The 18,236-nt window shown below is 49.6% G+C and overlaps 1 protein-coding gene and 1 long non-coding RNA gene across 4 annotated transcripts in view; one reads left to right on the forward strand and one right to left on the reverse strand.

Moving 5' to 3' along the window:
• The first annotated feature begins 743 nt into the window (after window positions 1–743).
• The window catches only part of ZBTB40 (zinc finger and BTB domain containing 40), a 59,217-nt gene continuing 41,724 nt past the window's right edge, over window positions 744–18,236 (forward strand). Inside the window, exons 1-3 of one of the 3 annotated variants that reach the window (XM_029577833.1) lie at window positions 744–866; window positions 14,356–15,484; window positions 17,927–18,057. In XM_029577833.1, the coding sequence (XP_029433693.1) occupies window positions 14,401–15,484; window positions 17,927–18,057 (1,215 nt within the window). In that variant the 5' untranslated portion in view covers window positions 744–866; window positions 14,356–14,400. Of the gene's footprint in view, window positions 867–3,124; window positions 3,255–13,420; window positions 13,564–14,355; window positions 15,485–17,926; window positions 18,058–18,236 lie in introns of those variants that run through there. The other 2 variants (XM_029577832.1, XM_029577834.1) reach the window with 2 other exon arrangements.
• On the reverse strand, window positions 865–3,121 carry LOC115076418. The gene is made up of 3 exons (XR_003852759.1): window positions 2,889–3,121; window positions 1,841–1,903; window positions 865–1,596 (listed from the first exon to the last, which is right to left on the reverse strand). It is a non-coding gene; the product is annotated as an uncharacterized LOC115076418 (long non-coding RNA).

Genomic DNA, 18,236 nt, shown 5'->3' on the forward strand with positions numbered 1-18,236 from the left:
GATTGGGAATAGGATAAGAGGACAGAGGAAAGCAGATGGGGGACTTGGTAGGGGAGAAAGAGCGAGAAGAGATTTGGGGAGTACGAGAATGGGAAACCGGGAAGAGGTGAGAGAATAGGAAGGATGGGGATTGAGAAGGGGAGGAGAAATAGTGAGGGAGAGAAATGGGCTGGAAAGGAATAAGAATGGGAAACAGAGAGTTGGAAGGAAGGTGGGTGAGGGGGGAAAGAGAGAGGTTGAGGACAAGGAAGGACAATGGGGGTGACTTATAACTATTCCAAGTTTTTCATTTTTAACTATTAACAGATTGGAAACCCCGAAGTTAGGATGATTAATGTGTGTTGCCATCTCGCCTTGACCAGAAGGAAACATTTAATGTGACTATGACGTAAAATTCAATTACCCCCTAAAGACCGGGAAACCCCACCTATTCCTCATAACCCGCCTTCCGGTTATGCTCTTTAGATTATAGGAAGACCCTATTGGAAGTTCCCAACATTAATAGGCTCAAGCAAGTTACTTCTATTCACCCAATCCTCTTTTTACACTATACAACCAAATCGATTATGACAAAATATTATACTGAAATGTATCTTTATTCCGTAGGAGTGCTTCACTCTGATGTTACGGCAAAACAAATGGATGAATTAGATAAGTATTGTTCTTTTTAACAACTTACTTGGATGTTTCTAAATGATTTCCAGCGTGCTGCTTTTCCTATACAACTTAACTTTTCTACCTACAGGTTCCAAAGATGAATCCCAGCACATACAGGAAAATGCCTTGTGTTTCTTTGCCACACCTTCCTTCCATAACCTCTTGTACACAATCTCACAAGGGGTAATAAATACTGTGATTTCAGCCCGGTAAGGACACACACATATATAACTAAAACCTCTACAGAGTTCTATGTATTAAAGCTGTTATTCTAATGTAATCCAAAGTGGTGCTGTGTAATTCCAATCACGATTATTCATACGTTGGAGAGCTACTGGATGAGATCCAAGGCAGCTCCCTCAGCATTCAGTCCCTTGAAGGATTCTGTCTCACGCAGCTCGGTCCCTCGAAGCTCACTCTCAACGAACAAAGTGCTTAATATGCAAGATTAGATGCCCTGGTGAAAAACATGGGCAACTGCATGGCTGAGTTTGGCAGGCTGTGGGAGTAGAACAGACCAGCAGCTGGGTCTGTCGGGCAGGGTGCAAGTATTGTAAAAACTGGAAGTCCTAGTGGAAACATGAGTGCCCATTTAGAGGGTCTGTCTGGCCGGCTACGCAGGGGATCTAGGAGGCTCATTAGTAGTGGTGATTATTTAAATCAGAATAAACCACATAAGGGATGTGGAACGATGAGCAAACACACTAGACAAGTGCCCAAATAACAGGTGTGTTGTAAACAAATGTATTGTTGATGGTATAGAAAGCTACATAATGAATGTTTTAGATAAGCAAAAATTGCCTTCAGAATGTGCACATAGCAGAATTTATTGAATAATAAGTCCCCCAGCATGGGACCGTGTTTTGCATGGGCTGCAACCGGGAGGAACAGCATACGTGTCATAAGGAATCCATACAAATAAACTGTACAATAGGAATTCTAAAGAACAAACAGAAAACATAGCAATAAATATGTATAAAAGAACATAAAAAAACTGACAAATAGCAGAGGAGGATGTAATACCTACCCAAAATAGCAAGTACATTAAAATAATGCCTTGTATATCAAAACATTCCAAAAGAGGGCTGTTGGGGACAAATAATACTGAACAAATTAGGCCAAAGCATGCCAAAAATTTACGAAGTGATTATTTTGAAAAGAAGGAACTAGAAAGCATACTTACCATTTGTACACACAATACTGACTGCAGGATAAGACAGTGGGTGATCGACAATCTGAAATCATCCTAAATACAAGGAGGAAAAAATGAAGGCATGAATGCGTTGGGAACTAAAAACAGCCAGGTACGGTCACTGGCAAATCTGCACTCCCTGGGAGTAGGCACACTCGAAAAGCTTCCATCCCTGGGCACTTCCCTGGATGGTACCTGCAAGCTGGATGCAGACCCCCTTCCCAGTGGAAAGCCAGAAACTCCTGATACACTTCAGAAACTCCTGGGCTGATTTATTTATACAATTTGTTAATCGCTTTCCAGTTTTTACAACAACATCTTTCAAAGCGATGTGCATCATCATAAAACCAAAACTTTCCTCTAAGCAGTCTCTCCCCCCCACCAAGAAAACCCCTTTTCACTGAAGAAATCTGAAAAATGACGGCAGAAAAGGACCCAAATGGGCCATCCAGTCTGCCCAGAAGCTTCTTATGGTAGTAGCTAATCAGGACCTAACAGAGCTGAAATCCCCCTGATGCTAAGGGCCTGGGAAGCCCCCACCCTTGGGGTCCACCAGCCACCCCTCTCGGGACAGAAGTCAGGAAGGAAAGGAACTGAGCCCACGCCAAAGAATTCGGAGCCAAGTGGGCTCATGAATTGGGTTTAGCCCGCTCACTTCTGATAGATCCCTCCCTCCTCCCATAGGGAAGTGTCAGACCCAACCCTACTGTCCGTGGCTACACTGAAATCACTAGCAAGGGACACTTTGCTAGGCATGGAAACGGCTGGCTGTAACTTTTCCTCTCCGCACTCTCATTTATGTCTTTATTCTGGAGTCATGTTAACACCTTTCCATTGGTGGATTAGCAATACAAAGCAAGAATAAGAAAAGAAAGTATATAAGGGGATTCTTAAAATCACTAAGAAGAAAAAGAATCATAAAATAAGAAGAAAAATCTAATACAAAGGAAGAAAAAATAATCAAATGAACTCAACGTTACAACTAACATTTCCGGGGGGGAAAAACCGATAAATTGCACGAAAATCTTCAGTTAAATACCAAGGGAGCCAGAATTTGGCTGTTTAGCAGCAACACCCACAGGCCAGACGGGGCTGCGCTCGGCAGCAATGCCTCCGCCCGGACGGCAGGGGGGGCGCAAGCGGCGGGCGGACGCAGGACCTGTCTGGCTCCGTTCGTTGTCGGCTCCCCCTCTCCTTGGGTGGCTGTGCGGCCTCCAGCCGCCACGGCAGCGTTCGCTACCCCCTGCGCGACACGGCTTGTCGCGCGCCTGTTATGTCGGCCGCGGCTCCCGATTGGCTGAGGGAGAGCCAACCGGGTAACGCTGACGTCAGAGGGCGGCCTGGAGCCCGGAAGTGAGCGGCAGCGGCGGCTGCGGTGCTGTAGTCAGGGGCTCCGCTGTGGCAGGTAAGGTTGATACGGGTCGTTGCTGCGAGGAGTAAAAGTCGAAGTGTCAACTGGGCAGCGGACTTTGCAATTTACGCCTTCATCCGCGTCTTCACTAGTTGTATTCCTCCCCCCATTTTCCTTTACCCCTTCCTTCCTCCCCCCCCCCCCCGTACTGTGACTATCCCCCTACTCCCACTTGATAGAGCAGGGGGCTTGCCTCCCTCCTCTGGAAGTCAGGAGGTTTGACTTCCCAAGGCTGGAGGCTTTGCAGCCATGTGGATTTTGTTTTTCCATTGTCCTTGATCATTAGACAGCGATGCCAGCTCCTGAGGTTCTCCCAAAACAAATCATTTTCATTAGAGGGGCTTTTAAACCCCCCCCCCCCCCAATCCCTGCTGTGTATCTCACCATATAATATTTTACGCAGTCGTTAATAACCTTCATCTCAATAAAACCTTCGCTAGTTAGAAAACAATGTAACCTGATCTAGTGCATAAAGTAATCTGCTTGAGCACTGGGCAAGAGACCAGAGATAACTTGGCCAAGCTTCCGGCACCCTAGTCCAGGAGTACACAGTATTGCAGTGTGTGCTGTAAAAGTAATGACTTGTGTCAGTCTTCTGATCGCTCTTGAAACTCTGTGCATTAGACCAAATAAGTGACCCAACATGTGCAACCTGTCTCTGAGCACCTTGTTCTGTGTAATGTTTGCCAGTTCACCAGTAGTTTATTGATACAATTGTTTTTCTGTTTCACTGGGTAGGTGCTTAACCAATATTGCTTGTCCAATAACTTAGTTTAAGCAGCCCTGGGCTATATAGTGCCAGTCCTTGAAAAACATAGAAACACTGAATTTGTAAACAATTCTGCAATACACCTAAGAAAACCTTTGATGACACTTAAAGAGCAGTCTTCAAAGGGATTTACCTGCATAAACAAGGAAGTTATCTGAGTAAATCTCTCGGTCTGACACTCCCCCCCGGCTAAATCTAGTTGCCAAGTTTCACAAGTCTGCTAGATTTAGTTAGGGAGGAAAAGGGGCAACATCTCTAGAGACAAGGAGAGGTCAGGGAGGAAAAATACCCGTGGGTAAAGTGGGTACCTGGCAAAGGTAAATTTCAAAGAGAAACTTTCCAGGTGGGTTTGCTTTGAAAATGAGCTTGAAGGTCTGTGGGCTTCGAAAGTTGCCACCTAAATATGATAGTTTGTCGGTGGTTGTCAACCCAGTCCTTGAAGACCACCTGGCCAGCTGGTTTTCAGGATTTCTGTAATAGGTTTGCATACATCTTGTGCATATTTATCTCATATATATTAATTGTGCTAACCTGAAAAATGGACTGGGTAGGTGTGCCTCCAGGACAATGTCGATAAGCACTACCCTAGCAGGAGTCCTGAATCCTGGTCTTCAAGGACCACAAGCAGGTCTGCCAGTTAACCGGGTTCTTAAACCAAATGTGTGCACATAAATCTGATGAAGACTCATGGATATCCTGAAAACTAGGCTTGTTTGTGACTTTTGAGAACCGGAGTTGGCTACTTAAGCACTCTAAAACCTGGGATTTTTCATTCACTGCCAGTCATCCTAACCATAAAATTGTCCCCTTCAAAACCGAATCAGTTATATCCCCTTGCATCTTCCTTGCTGACCAGTGCTAGCCAGCCTGGAGCCATGGTAAAGGCTAGAGAAGCTATTCTGAGATACAGTTCTCAGGTGAGGCATGAATCCAATTATAGTAGATTAGACTAATATACAGGTCGATCCAGTAAGGCCGCGGTAAAAACAGTGAGGTAGTGTCAGGCGCACCCTTCCTCCCCGCACGCACAGTTCTCTTCACTAACTCCCCGATACTCTCCTCTAATCGCATGCAAATGCATGCCGCGGCTGTGAAGCGTTAGGGAAGGGTTATGCCCGCGCAACCCATTTTACTGTATAGGCGCTGTAACAGCGCCTATACAGTAACCTGGGTGCGCTGGTACCTGTCATTTCAAATGACATTTGAAATGACAGGCACCAGGAAGTGTAAAAAAGTTTAAAAAGTGTAAAAAACAAAAAACCTGTGTGTTATATAAAAAAATAAAACAATTTTAAATACCTGTCGGAGGGCCGTGGGTCCCGGTGGGCGGCGGGCAGCCATCAGCGGCATCCGGTAGTCCCTTCTCCCTTCCTCCCTCCCTCCCCTGCCTGGATGAGCGCCAAAATCGCACGGGCGGGGCGGCAGCGGGGGGGGGGCGGCAGCAGGATCCGGGAGCGGCGGGTAGGCGGCAGCGGGGTCCGGGGGGGCAGCGGCAGCGGGGTCCGGGGGGGCAGCGGCAGCGGGGTCCGGGGGGGGCAGCGAGATCCGGGGAGCCAGCAGCGGCAGCATGTTCGATCGGGTAGGCAGCTAGGTGGCAAAGTAAAGATGGCCGCCTGCACGGGAAAATCGTGCAATTGGCCGCTGAAGACGTGACGTCACACCCCGTGACGCCAAACGTCGTGACGTCACGTCTTCAGCGGCCAATTGCACGATTTTCCCGTGCAGGCGGCCATCTTTACTTTGCCACCTAGCTGCCTACCCGATCGAACATGCTGCCGCTGCTGGCTCCCCGGATCTCGCTGCCACCCCCGGACCCCGCTGCCGCTGCCCCCCCGGACCCCGCTGCCGCCTACCCGCCGCTCCCGGATCCTGCTGCCGCCCCGCCGCCCCCCCCCCCCCCGCTGCCGACCCGCCCGTGCGATTTTGGCGCTCATCCAGGCAGGGGAGGGAGGGAGGAAGGGAGAAGGGACTACCGGATGCCGCTGATGGCTGCCCGCCGCCCACCGGGACCCACGGCCCTCCGACAGGTATTTAAAATTGTTTTATTTTTTTATATAACACACAGGTTTTTTGTTTTTTACACTTTTTAAACTTACCATAGCAGGCCCGAGCCTTGCTACTTTTTCGTTTGTTTTTTTTTGCCCTGGTCCCGTCCGGTCTCCTGCAGCCCCGTCCGGTCCGGACGGGGCTGCAGGAGACCGGACGGGACCAGGGCGGGTAAGCAATGTTTTTACCCTACACTACACTACACTATCTCCTACTAGGGGGAGGCGGTAAACTAGCAGGTTAAGGCCGCGGCAGAACAGCGGGTTACGGAGGAGATAATATCAGTGCCCGTTACAGTATCGCAGGGGAATAGCTAATTCCTTCATTATACAGCTTTTTCGTTCATTTACATGCCGGGTGCGGAAAGGGTTATGCGTCTGTTTTCAGAAGCGATACGGACGCGTGAAACTGGAGACTGTATCGCCGAATTGCCTTGCGCGCCCGAATTGTGCGCTACGAGCACGTTACAGACGGGCAATCCTCGAGCGGACGATACTGGATCGACCTGATAGTGTTCCCTGTATGTACCAGGATCAGTCCAGACTGTGGGTTATGTCCCCCTTCCAGCAGATGGAGTCAGAGCAAAAACTGAGAGGGTGGTCCCTCATGACTGGTGCGCCCTCTGTAAACCTTCAGTATTTCTCTGACTCCAGCAGATTCGGGTTGCACCTTCGGTTCTCCCATTTTCTTTCTTGAGAATAGTCTTTGTTGATTTATTTCTCCTGTTTTCTTGTTAACACTTTTTACTTGGATGGATCTTATTTTAAAAAAAAAAAAAAAAGAAAGGCAAAGGCTTTTCATTGTAGCTTTGCTCTGCTTTCTATGGGCTGTCCTGCTGCAGACTTGCAGGCAGAGCTTTCATTCAGTGACAGACCTGCCATCTTTTGTATTTATTGCTGTATCGTTTTGGGGGTAAGTTTGTTAACTTTCCTTTTACAGGGCTGTCATTTGCTGCCTTTAGGGGTGAAGTTGGTGGTCCAACCTCTCCCCCTTGATATCGACCCGCTGCCCGGAGATGTCGTTTCCTCAGGGCAGCCCCTAAGCTTCAGAGACGCGACATCCCTCTGGCTTGGAAAAAAAAAACCAAAAACGGAATGGGTCGTTAAAGTTAGGCAGGCAGCGCAGGACTTTGATTTCTTAACTGATATCGAAGGTTTTCGGAGGTCTGGGTTCCAAGCCCTTCTTCACTTGCTGAAGCGTTGCAGCGCCTACGGGGAGCCCGGATCGCGGTTCTCCCGGGACGGCCTGTGTGCTTGGTGCCTCCCCGGCGGGGAGGGCACTTCAAGCCCTAGAGGGCAGTCTGGTTCGTGTGCAAATGCGCGCCAGGCTCTGAGGTGGTCGGCCCGTTTCCGGCCAACGCAGGAACGGTGGCCATCTTGGATCCACTACTTGCTGCTCCAGCACTGCCTCCCAGGGTTTCAGACCCGGACGGACCTCATTCTCCTCCAGTTCTCTTTCCAGTGCACCTCCCCGACACAGAGCCGCCCTTAGAGGACCCTCCTCTGCCCCCCCCCCCCCCCCCGGCCATCCCTCCCCCAGAGCCTTTTTCCACAGAATTTATTCTGCTGATGCATGGGGTTTATTTGGCAAGGCTCAGCCAGCATCAGGATGCGGTTTAGGCTCCACCTCCTCCTAAAGTGGTCAGTCTGAGGGAACTCCCGGATGTGGCAGGGGGGCCTCAGGGATCAGTACCATCATGGCCCGGTACAGCACCAGTATTTCTGGCCCTGCCGTACCAGTGGCCCCTACGGGATCCTCTATGGTTCAGCCGGTTGCCCATCCAACCGGTCCTGATCCTCCACCCCTGATGGACCCTGCAGTGGACCCTAATCTAGATGACCCAACGCCCTCAGCGCAAGGAGGAATAGCCTAGTGGTTAGAGCAGTGGACTACGAACCAGGAGACAAGAGTTCGAGTCCTGCTCTCGCTCCTTGTGACCTTGGGCAAGTCACTTTACCCTCCATTGCCTCAGGTACAAAAAACTTAGATTGTAAGCCCTCTGGGGATAGAGAAATACCTACAGTACCTGAATGTAAACCAATGTGATATCTCAATTGAATGTCGATATATAAAAAAAAAAAAATAATAAATAAGTCTAAGGGGTCATTCCTTGAGTTCTACGCTTTTTCCAGAGCTATGAGATGGTTCCGCTTATCTCACATGTCCTGGCTGGATTAGATATTGAGGCCCCCCAGGAGGCTCCTGCCGCCAGCACTGCACCGAAGAGAGGGGATCCTGTCTTCGGCTCAAGCCACCTTCGAAGACTTTCCTTTTCATCCTATGCTCCTCCAATTGCTGTCCAGGGGGTGGGAGACTCCGGAGGCCTCTCTGTGGGTTGGCAGAGTAATGGACAAACTGTATCCACTCCCCGAGGAATCTCTGGAACTACTTAAGGTACCGAAGGTGGGTACGTCCGTATCAGCAGTCACGGCTAGGACACCTATTCCTGTGACTGGAGGAGCAGCCCTCAGGGATTTGCAGGACCGCAAACGAGGTGTATTTGAAGAGAGTGTTTGAGGCGTCCGCCTTGGAAGTTCGGGCTGCTGTTTGTAGCTCTCGGATGCAGCATGCATGACTCCGGTGGGGCCAACAACTACTTGGGACTCAGGACCTGCCTCCAGGGGAGGCACAACAGGTGGAAAGGCTAGAAGCCGTCATAGCATATGGCGCGGATGCGCTGTATGATCTTCTCCGGGTGCTGGCCAGGTCTATGGTTTCCGTAGTCTCAGCTCGGTGCCTCCTCTGGCTCAGGACCTGGTCCGCGGATTCCTCCTCCTAGTCTCAACTCGGCTCCCTTCCGTTCAAGGGTAAGTTGTTGTTTGGAGAGGAGATGGAGCAACTTATTAAGTCGCTCAGGGAGCTTAAGGTACTTAGGTTACCGGAAGATCGTCCTCGGAGATCCAGAACGTACAGCTCCGCGCGGAACCGTTTCAGAGGACAACAGCGCTTCCGCCAGGTGTGGCCAGTGCCCCACAGGCCGCCCTCGTCTAGATCGCAGTCCTGGTCTCATTCCTTTCGGGGATGATGATCAGCCCGAGACACCCTCACCCAAGGGACTGCCACTACATCTTCACAATGAAACATTGCCGGCCCACTCTTTGATTCCCCGGATAGGAGGACACCTGTCGCTCTTCTACGAGGAGTGGGTCACAATCACCTCAGACCAGGGCGTCCTGGATATTCTACAGAGACAGGTTTGTCTTTTCTCCGTGAGGACTAAGGAAACGAGGCGCAGTACATTAAAACGCTAGACCGCCTTCAGGATCTGGGAGCAATTCTTCCGGTGCCACTACCGGACCAAGCACTCGGCCATTATTCCCTGTACTTCGTAGCCCCCAAGCAAGAAAGCTCCTTCGGCCGATCCTGGATATCAAGATGGTCAACAGGACGCTCAAGATACCACACTTCAGGATGGAAGCTCTGTGCTCAGGGATTGCTGCGGTGCACCGGGGAGAGTTCCTGGCGTCCTTGGACTTGATAGAGGCTTATCTTTTACCAAGGTGATGGTAGTGGTGGCGGCAGCCCTGAGGAAGGAAGGGATCCTGGTCCCTCGACTTTCTGGGAGCTCATTTCGACATCAAAGTTAGGCACAGGCTCTCTTCATCTGGAGCGGGCCCAGTCGCTCCTTGCTCAGGTTCAGCGTTTTTGGGACCTCCAACTTCCCACAGCCTGGGACTATCTCCAGTTGCTAGGTTCCATGGCCTCCACGACAGATGTTGTGCCTTGGGCCTTTGCCTCCATGTGTCCCTTACAAAGAGCATTATTCTCCCGTTGGAAGCCGGTATCTCAGGAATTTCAGGCTCCTCTGCCGATACCGCCCCTACCCAAGGACAGCCTGACCTGGTGGCTCGACCTTGATCATTTGCTTCGAGGAGTAGAGCTCGAGGTTCTACAATGTGTACTCGTTACAACAGACGCCAGCCTTACCGGCTGGGGCCAGTGTGCAGTCGGCACTCGACACGGGGTCAGTGGACACCAGAACAGGCAACTTGGCCAATCCACCGTCTAGAAACAAGAGCAGTCCGTCTTGCGCTGCAGCGTTTTCTACCCCTAGTACAAGGCCGAGCAGTCCTGATCCTCTCCGACAACCCCACGACTGTGGTGTACATCAATCGTCAGGGAGGAACAAGAAGTCTCCATGTGACTCGGGAGACGAACAAGCTGATGCCGTGGGCGGAACTCCCACCTGTCTCATCTGGCGGCGTCTCACATTGCAGGGGTGGACAATGTTCAGGCGGATTTTTTTAAGTCGCCAGCGCTTAGATCCCGGAGAATGGGAATTGTCCCAAGAGGCAGTGGCACTACTCGTCACGCGATGGGGGATTCCTCATCTGGATCTGATGGCCACGCAAAGGAACGCAAAGGCTCTGTATTTTTTCAGCCGCAGAAGGGAGCACAGAGCAGCAGGCGTCGATGCCCTAGCCCTCCCGTGGCCGAGGTACATCCTATGTTCCATGTTCCCGCCTTGGCCCCTGGTGGGAAGAGTGCTCCAAAGTATAGAGGGTCACCAGGGACCCGTGATCCTCGTGGCTCCGGATTGGCCTTGTAGGCCGTGGTTTGCAGACTTAGTCAACCTAGCGGTGGATGGCCCGCTGCGCCTGGGGCATCTGTCGAACCTCCTACTGCAGGGACCGGTATTTTTCAAACAGGTAGATCGCTTCTGTCTAGTGGCCTTGCTTTTGGAACGGCGCTGGCTGAGGAGATGAGGATATCCAGTGGCGGTTATCTCCACTCTTCTCAAGGCTAGGAAGCCTTCCACCTCCATGTCCTATGTCCGAGCTTGGAAAGTGTTTGAGGCTTGCTGCCAGTCCTCACGTCTCTCTCCACGGTGTGCGACCATAGCCCAGATCTACAGCGAGGGCTGGAGAGGGGTTTAGCCTACAACTTTCTCCGAGTTCCGATGGCAGACTTAGGTGCTCTAGTTCTTCATCGGGATGGCCCTCCTCTTGCGACACACCCTGACGTGGTCCGGTTCTTGAAGGGAGTAGTGTGTGAAACACAAATTCGCAATTTATGCCCCTCGGGGAGTTTTTGATTTTGATCCTTCATATTCTTGGCGGGCCGCCCTTTGAACCGCTGTAGAGCACTACCCTCAAGGACCTGACTCTTAAGACAGCTTCCTTGGTTGCCATCTGTTCCGCTCGCAGAATCTTGGAGCTGCAGGCCTTGTCATGTAGAGAGCCTTTTCTACGCTCTACGGATCCCGGAATATCCTCAGGTATCATACCATCTTTCCTTCCAAAGGTGGTCTCGTCTTTTCATCTGAATCAGTTGGTGGAACTGCCATCATTCCAGGCTGAGGATTCCAAGGAGCTCCAGCGCCTAGATGTCAAGCGAGTCCTCCTATATCTGGAGGTTACTAACGACTTCTGCTTATCAGGTCCCAAGAAGGGGCACTAGGCGTCAAAGACCACCATTGCCCGATGGATGAAGGAAGTAATTTTTACCGTGTTCATTGGCATTAGCCCCCAGATGGTATTAAAGCTCATTCTCTCCGAGTTCAAGCAGCTTCCTAGGCAGAAAGCAGAGCGGTCTCTCCGCAGGAATTTTGCCGAGCGGCCACTTGGAAGCTTGTGCACACTTTTGCACATCACTATCACTTGAATTTGCAGTCAACGACCTTGGGTTCTTTTGGGGCTCGGGTCATTCGAGCTGGGATATCAGTGGCCCACCCTATTTAAGGGAAGCTTTGGTACATCCCACGGTCTGGACTGATCCTGGTATGTACACAGAAAAGAAAATTATTTCCTTACCTGCTAATTTTCATTCCTGTAGTACCATGGATCAGTCCAGACGCCCACACTAAGGTTTTGGGTTTTTTTCTTTGGGATAATCCTTCAGCTCTACTGTGTAATCATTTCAGAACCTGTTTGGGACTGACTGAAAGTTCACATTGCAATTTTTGCCTATTCAAATTTACAGTTTGATGTTCAATTTAGTTGATATTCATTTTTGTATTGATCCATCCAAGGGGTTTTTCTTTGTTGCTTGGATATTCTTAATACTGAAGGTTTACAGAGGGTGCACCAGTCATGAGGGGCCGCCCTCTCAGTTTTTGCTCTGACTCCATCTGCTGGAAGGGGGACATAACCCACGGTCTGGACTGATCCATGGTACTACAGGAACGAAAATTAGCAGGTAAGGAAATAATTTTCTTATGGAGCATTGTTGATCATGTCTGGGTAAACAAGCATAGGGGTAACTTGCTTGAGGAGGCGGTTATTACCCTTAAACATTAAGGGGCGGATTTTCAGAGCCCTGCTCGCGTAAATCCGCCCAAAACCGGGCGGATTTACGCGAGCAGGGCCCTGCGCGCCGGGAAGCCTATTTTACATAGGCCTCCCGGCGCGCGCAGAGCCCCGGGACTCGCGTACGTCCCGGGGTTCTCGGAGGGGGGCGTGTCGGGGGGCGGGGCCGGAGCGCGCGGCGTTGCGGGGGCGTGTCGGCAGCGTTTTGGGGGCGGGTACGGGGCGTGGCTACGGCCCGGGGGCGTGGCCGCGCCCTCCGTACCCGCCCCCAGGTCGCGGCCCGGCGCGCAGCAGGCCCGCTGGCACGCGGGGATTTACGTCTCCCTCCGGGAGGCGTAAATCCCCCGACAAAGGTAAGGGGGGGGGTGTAGACAGGGCCGGGTGGGTGGGTTAGGTAGGGGAAGGGAGGGTAAGGTGAGGGGAGGGCAAAGGAAAGTTCCCTCCGAGGCCGCTCCGATTTCAGAGCGGCCTCGGAGGGAACGGGGGGAGGCAGCGCGGCTCGGCGCGCGCAGGCTATACAAAATCGATAGCCTTGCGCGCGCCGATCCAGGATTTTAGTGGATACGCGCGGCTCCGCGCGTATCTACTAAAATCCAGCGTACTTTTGCTTGAGTCTGATGCGCAAGCAAAAGTAGGCTGATCGCGCTTCTTTTAAAATCTACCCCTTAGCCTTATGCTCACCTTTGATGCAACTCCAACATTACTCTCTGCATCAATGGCAGTGGGTGGCAGGAAATTTGAATCAAACAGTAACCAACAAGGGCCCTGAACTTGGTGGTCGGTGAATCAGATAAGTATGGGGAAATAAATGTGGCAGATTGGCTGGGCCGATTGGTCTTTTTCTGCCGTCATTTCTATGTTTCTATATTTCTGAATACAAATAAAGGAATTCCTTCCCAATTTTAGAGACGAGAGTAGCTTCACACCTGTTTTAATGACAAGTTGGAGGATGGAACACCATAATGTGGGCACGCTGTGAAGCTAGAATACCTATTTCCTTGTGTAATAGTTTTGCTTTATCTTGTTCCTGATAGGATTTGGGGATAGCTAGTAACTGAAGGGATGCTTTTAATAAAATCAACTGACTTGTTATGGAAAGTGCTTCCACCAAAGTACACAGACCCTGAAGAATCATTTGCCTGCTAGAGTGTATCAGTCAACTCCTGTGGCTCCGAACAACATGGGATTGCAAGCCAGTTCCAGGTTATAAAGAGGCAAGCCAATCCTGGTTTTGTCTTAAGTAAGTCAGTGGTTTTCAGCAGGCCTCAAACTGCTCTGATTTTCAGCCCCGTTCACAAACTGATGTCATCCCTTACTTGTCCTTAAAATGCACAGCCAAAGCAATTACACATGGTACTTACTGTATTGAGACTTAGTCGCTGGAGCAACAATGTTGATGCTGGTCAAAAATCTAAAGAAGAGTCGAGAAATGACACACAGATAGTGAAAAGAAGTGGTCCAAGAAGCTTTCCCCCCGCCAAGGTATAGTTTCACACTACAGGAATAGGTAGCCACGGTGGGAAGACGTTCTGACTCCTCTTCAGCGTGATGTCCAGGGCTATGCATTACGTGTGAATCCATTTCAGTGCTGAACCTCAAAAGTGTGGGATCTGCTATCATCGAATCATTCAGAGCAGCAATAGACAGATACAAACTTAGACTGTAAGTGGAGGGAAATACCTACAGTACCTGAATGTAATCTGCCTTGAAGTGTCATGAGAGGCAGAATATTAAACAAATAAATAAATAAATAAATTTCAAATCAAGCAGTGAATACCTGAGAGAGATTCTATTAATGCATCATTACTTTGGGAGGGAGAACTTCCAATATATATTGTGTTGGATGTTTTTCCGAAACTCTCATTGCTTTCTTTTTATTTTTTCCTGAAGGCACTGAATACAAATTTTAATACTTTTCACTATTGTTAATCTGATTAGTTTGAGCAGGAGAGCTTGCTTTTATTAGTTAATATTGTTCCATGTGCATTGTTGAAGCAGAAATGAACTGGATATCTTTCTTGATTGCCTCTAGATAGCTTCTGGAAGTGCGATAAATCATCTGCATGCCCCGGCACCCATGGAGCTTCCCAATTATGGCAAGCAACTGTTACAGCAGCTGCACAGCTTGTGCAAAGAGCAACGGTTCTCTGACTGCACCATCTTCGTGGGCGTGGTACACTTCCGGGCCCACAAAGTCGTCCTGGCCGCTGCCAGCCTGCTCTTTAAATCTCTGCTGGAGACGACGGACACCCTCTCCATTGACGCTTCCATGGTCACCCCGGAGGAATTTGCTCTTCTGCTGGAAATGGTCTACACCGGCAAGCTGCCGCCTGGCAAACATAACTTCACCAAAATCATCTCCATTGCTGACAGTCTGCAGATGTTTGACGTGGCCGTCAGCTGCAAGAACTTGCTGACGGAGCTGATGAGCCGCTCTGCTCAGGGAAAGGTGCGGCGGGATCTTCCTGCTCTGTTGCTGCAGTCGCCCAGGAAAGAAGCACCCGTCCTGCTACAGACTGAGAGCGCAAGTAAGCCGCAGGCGTCTGTAAAGCTTACCATTCCTCCAGCTCCCACAGACTCGGAGACCGTGGCTGCTGTGGGGGGGACAGAGGCAACGGGTACCGTGACAGAGCCAAGGGTCCCGGGTGCTCCAGTGCAGTCGGGGACAGTGGCAGCAGAGTCTGGGACAGTTGGAGGCCAAATGGATTTTGCAACGCCTGGATCAGGGAGAATGGCAGAATCTGGGACAGCAGCTACCCCGAGAGCGAACGACGCTCCAGGGGGCTCGGTGGCAGCAGCTGACTCTGAGACACTGAGTGCCCCAGCAGGATCAGAAATGGCAGATGCCCCAGTAGAGCTGGAAACAGTGGTAGCACAGTCTAGGACAGGGAACTCCCTGGCAGAACCAGTGACCATGACTGAGACCCTGGAGGAGTCGGTGACGGCAGTGCCTCTCTCTGCCGAGCAAGATGCGAGTCAGCATCAGGAAGCTGCACAGGAGGAGGATGTGAAGGAGGAAGTCGTGTCCAACTCTGGATCCCCTGAGGAGGATTCTTGTGGTGAGGCAGCACAAAGCTCCAGTGCTGGAACTGAGGGCCCAGCTAAGCAGGAAGACCAGGAGACGCAGCCCCCTGAAAAAAAGAGGAAGGTTACTGATCAAGGTACAAGAGTGCCACTTTCTGTTTTATTACTGAATCTTGGGTTTGCTGTCAAGAGTTAATGTAAGAGGTATATTTTATGCTATAAGAATTGGCAGGCTTATAATAATCCTCTTTCCATGTGATTTGACCGTTGCAGCACCTACTATTGGATCTTTTGTGGATGGTCAGCTGAGGCTCATTCTCTATTTTAGTTTAATATACAAACCCCGGAAAGGAACTGGGGAGCATGGAGCAAAATCTGCAGCTGGAGAGTGCAGTAGGGGCCAGGTGTCCTGAGGATTTTCCATAGTCACAAAATGGGAAGATGAACAACTGGACATCCTGCAGTCCAAGGGGGGAATAAAAAGAAATAGCCAGCATATCACAAACTTAACAATCAAAAATATAGTACAAATCTACCTAAAAACAATGTCTAGATAAAAGTAAATCTTGTCTCCATGATGCCCAAGCACTCCTCCCAAGTATTCATGCATACTAATATTTTGTTCTCGTTTTGAAACTTTGAAAGGATCATCATATAAAATAGTTGGGAATTCAGTTCTTATAAGCTGCAGTTGAAACATCCCCCATAAATATGTTCCTGTTCATACCCGGATCCGTCCAGACTCCTGGGATTATGCCTCCCTTCCAGCACATGGAGACAGAGGAAGTTGTGCCACCTCAGCCCCTCGGGTTTGATCTGTCTACAGCAGGTGGTAGAGGTGCAATCCCTGCAGTCTGGGGGAAGAAAAAAAAAAGGGATAGATAATTTTAAATATGATTTTTCATCCCAGTTTGGTGTTTCACACCGAGCACCTCTCCGTAGGTTTTTGAAATAACAATATCTGCTTTCTTAGGGGCGGATGCAATACAGTGCCCACAGCTTGATTCCCAGTTGGGCGGGTGTTTTGGACGTGCCAGGATAACTCCCGATGCAATAATGGGATTAGCGGTTCCAAAACGGGCATCTAAACCAGCGCATAGCTAATAGCGTTCATCACATGTAAATGCCATGCAGATGAGGCTATCAGCTGTTACCCCCGAGGCAAAAAAATTACTGTGCGCCCGACGTGCACGTTTTACCATGTAAAACGTAATGCCGGCCCCGGAGCTGGCGTTTAAATCTTCATGTTCTCCAAGCCTCCGCAAAACAAAAAATACTGCTTTTCTGTGGTTCCTCCTGTGTGTAATATTGTTGCAGTACTAAGGAGGAGAAACCACAGAAGGCAGCATCAGGGTTAAAAAAAAAAAAAAAGTCTTGACGGCGGACAGGCTAGGGAGAAGGACGATCAATTTGCGAGCATCGGTTGTCCTAACCCAGACGCAGCCACGTCTCCTGAGGGCCCGATGCCAAGGACAGTTGATCCCTAGTGTGTCCTTTTTAGCGTAGCAGCTAACTTAACATTAAATTGGGTGCCCAGGAGGCGTGGCTGTGCTGGGTTTGGACATGTGTTTTTACACGTGGCTTATTGGATTGGCCTTTTAATTAGCATTTCCAATAAAGGACGTGTTCTTTCATTGCATTCCAAAGAAATGTTTTATTGCTTTTAGGAATGTTTACCTGGGAATCATACAGAAATTCTGATATGCGATCACATACATTTTAAGTAAATGAATACAATTTCAAATTGGGATCCACCCATATTTGTGCAAGAATGAACCTTTTTCAGATGAGGAAAGCAGCATCTGTGTCTCATCGCCACAGTATTAACTTGTCAAAGGACAAAGGCTCAGCCACGCGTGTTCAAAGGTGGCTTACCTATCGATTTGCAGCATCTGGAACCACAGCTGGGCCCCATTGTTGCAAACAGAAATAGCCAACAAAGGTGAACAATTATGAAAGCGCAAACAATCTCACAGGAATATGATGGGACTTTTCTCATCAATGCAGAATGAGAGAAGGGCCTTGGTAAATCGAGTCCTAAGAATGTCCTCCAACAATATCAAGAGCAGCCTATTGAGGGATATTGGTATGTAAGGACTCAATATACGTAGCTGTAAGGTACATTTCTTTGGCAATCATTCGCATCTTCTGTAGAATGTACAACATATGTAATGAATGTTGCACAAAGGAAGGATCTCAGAGGTTTTAATTTGTCCAAAAAACAGATATAGAAACATGACTGCAGAAAAAGACCGTCTGGCCCATCCAGTCTGCCCTTCGGTCCAATAATTTAGCACTATAATTCCCATCACTTCCTTTGAGATCCCCTGTATTTATCCCATGCTTTCTTGGATTAAGAATCTGATTTTGTCTCCATCACATCCACTGGGAGGCCGTTCCATGCATCCATCATGCTCTCTGTAAAGAAATATTTCCTAAGATTACTCCTGTTACCAGCGAAAAGGTGTGAGCTAAATCAAAGCAACCCTGTTTATAAACAGGCTCTCTTCTTGTGGGGTTTTGGCGAGTTGGAAGCCGAGCACGCTGCAGCTCATATCTGTTTCTTGCCCCTTTCTCAGCCTCAGAGTCGGAGAGTGTACTGGACTTTCTGCTGCAACATGAAAGTGTGTTCTCCAGGGCTCTGTCAGAGATGCCGAATCTCCTGGAAAGAGTGTCTGAGAGCAAGACGATCCCGGAGCCGCAGAAGCAGGTGAGCGTTCCCTAGCCGCCTGACGTACAGGGCAAGAAACTGCCCTGTACGAGGCTTGCCCTGTACGAGGCTACGTGACGTACAGGGCAAGAAACTGCTAATAATTCTGAAATCTATGGACAGGTGTGAGGAGTAAGCAACTCGTCGCCTCAGAATTGCATGTTCTTTGTCGGTGCAGC

This window comes from Rhinatrema bivittatum, chromosome 15 (genome assembly GCF_901001135.1).
Source record: "Rhinatrema bivittatum chromosome 15, aRhiBiv1.1, whole genome shotgun sequence".
Classification (NCBI taxonomy): Eukaryota; Metazoa; Chordata; class Amphibia; order Gymnophiona; family Rhinatrematidae; genus Rhinatrema; species Rhinatrema bivittatum.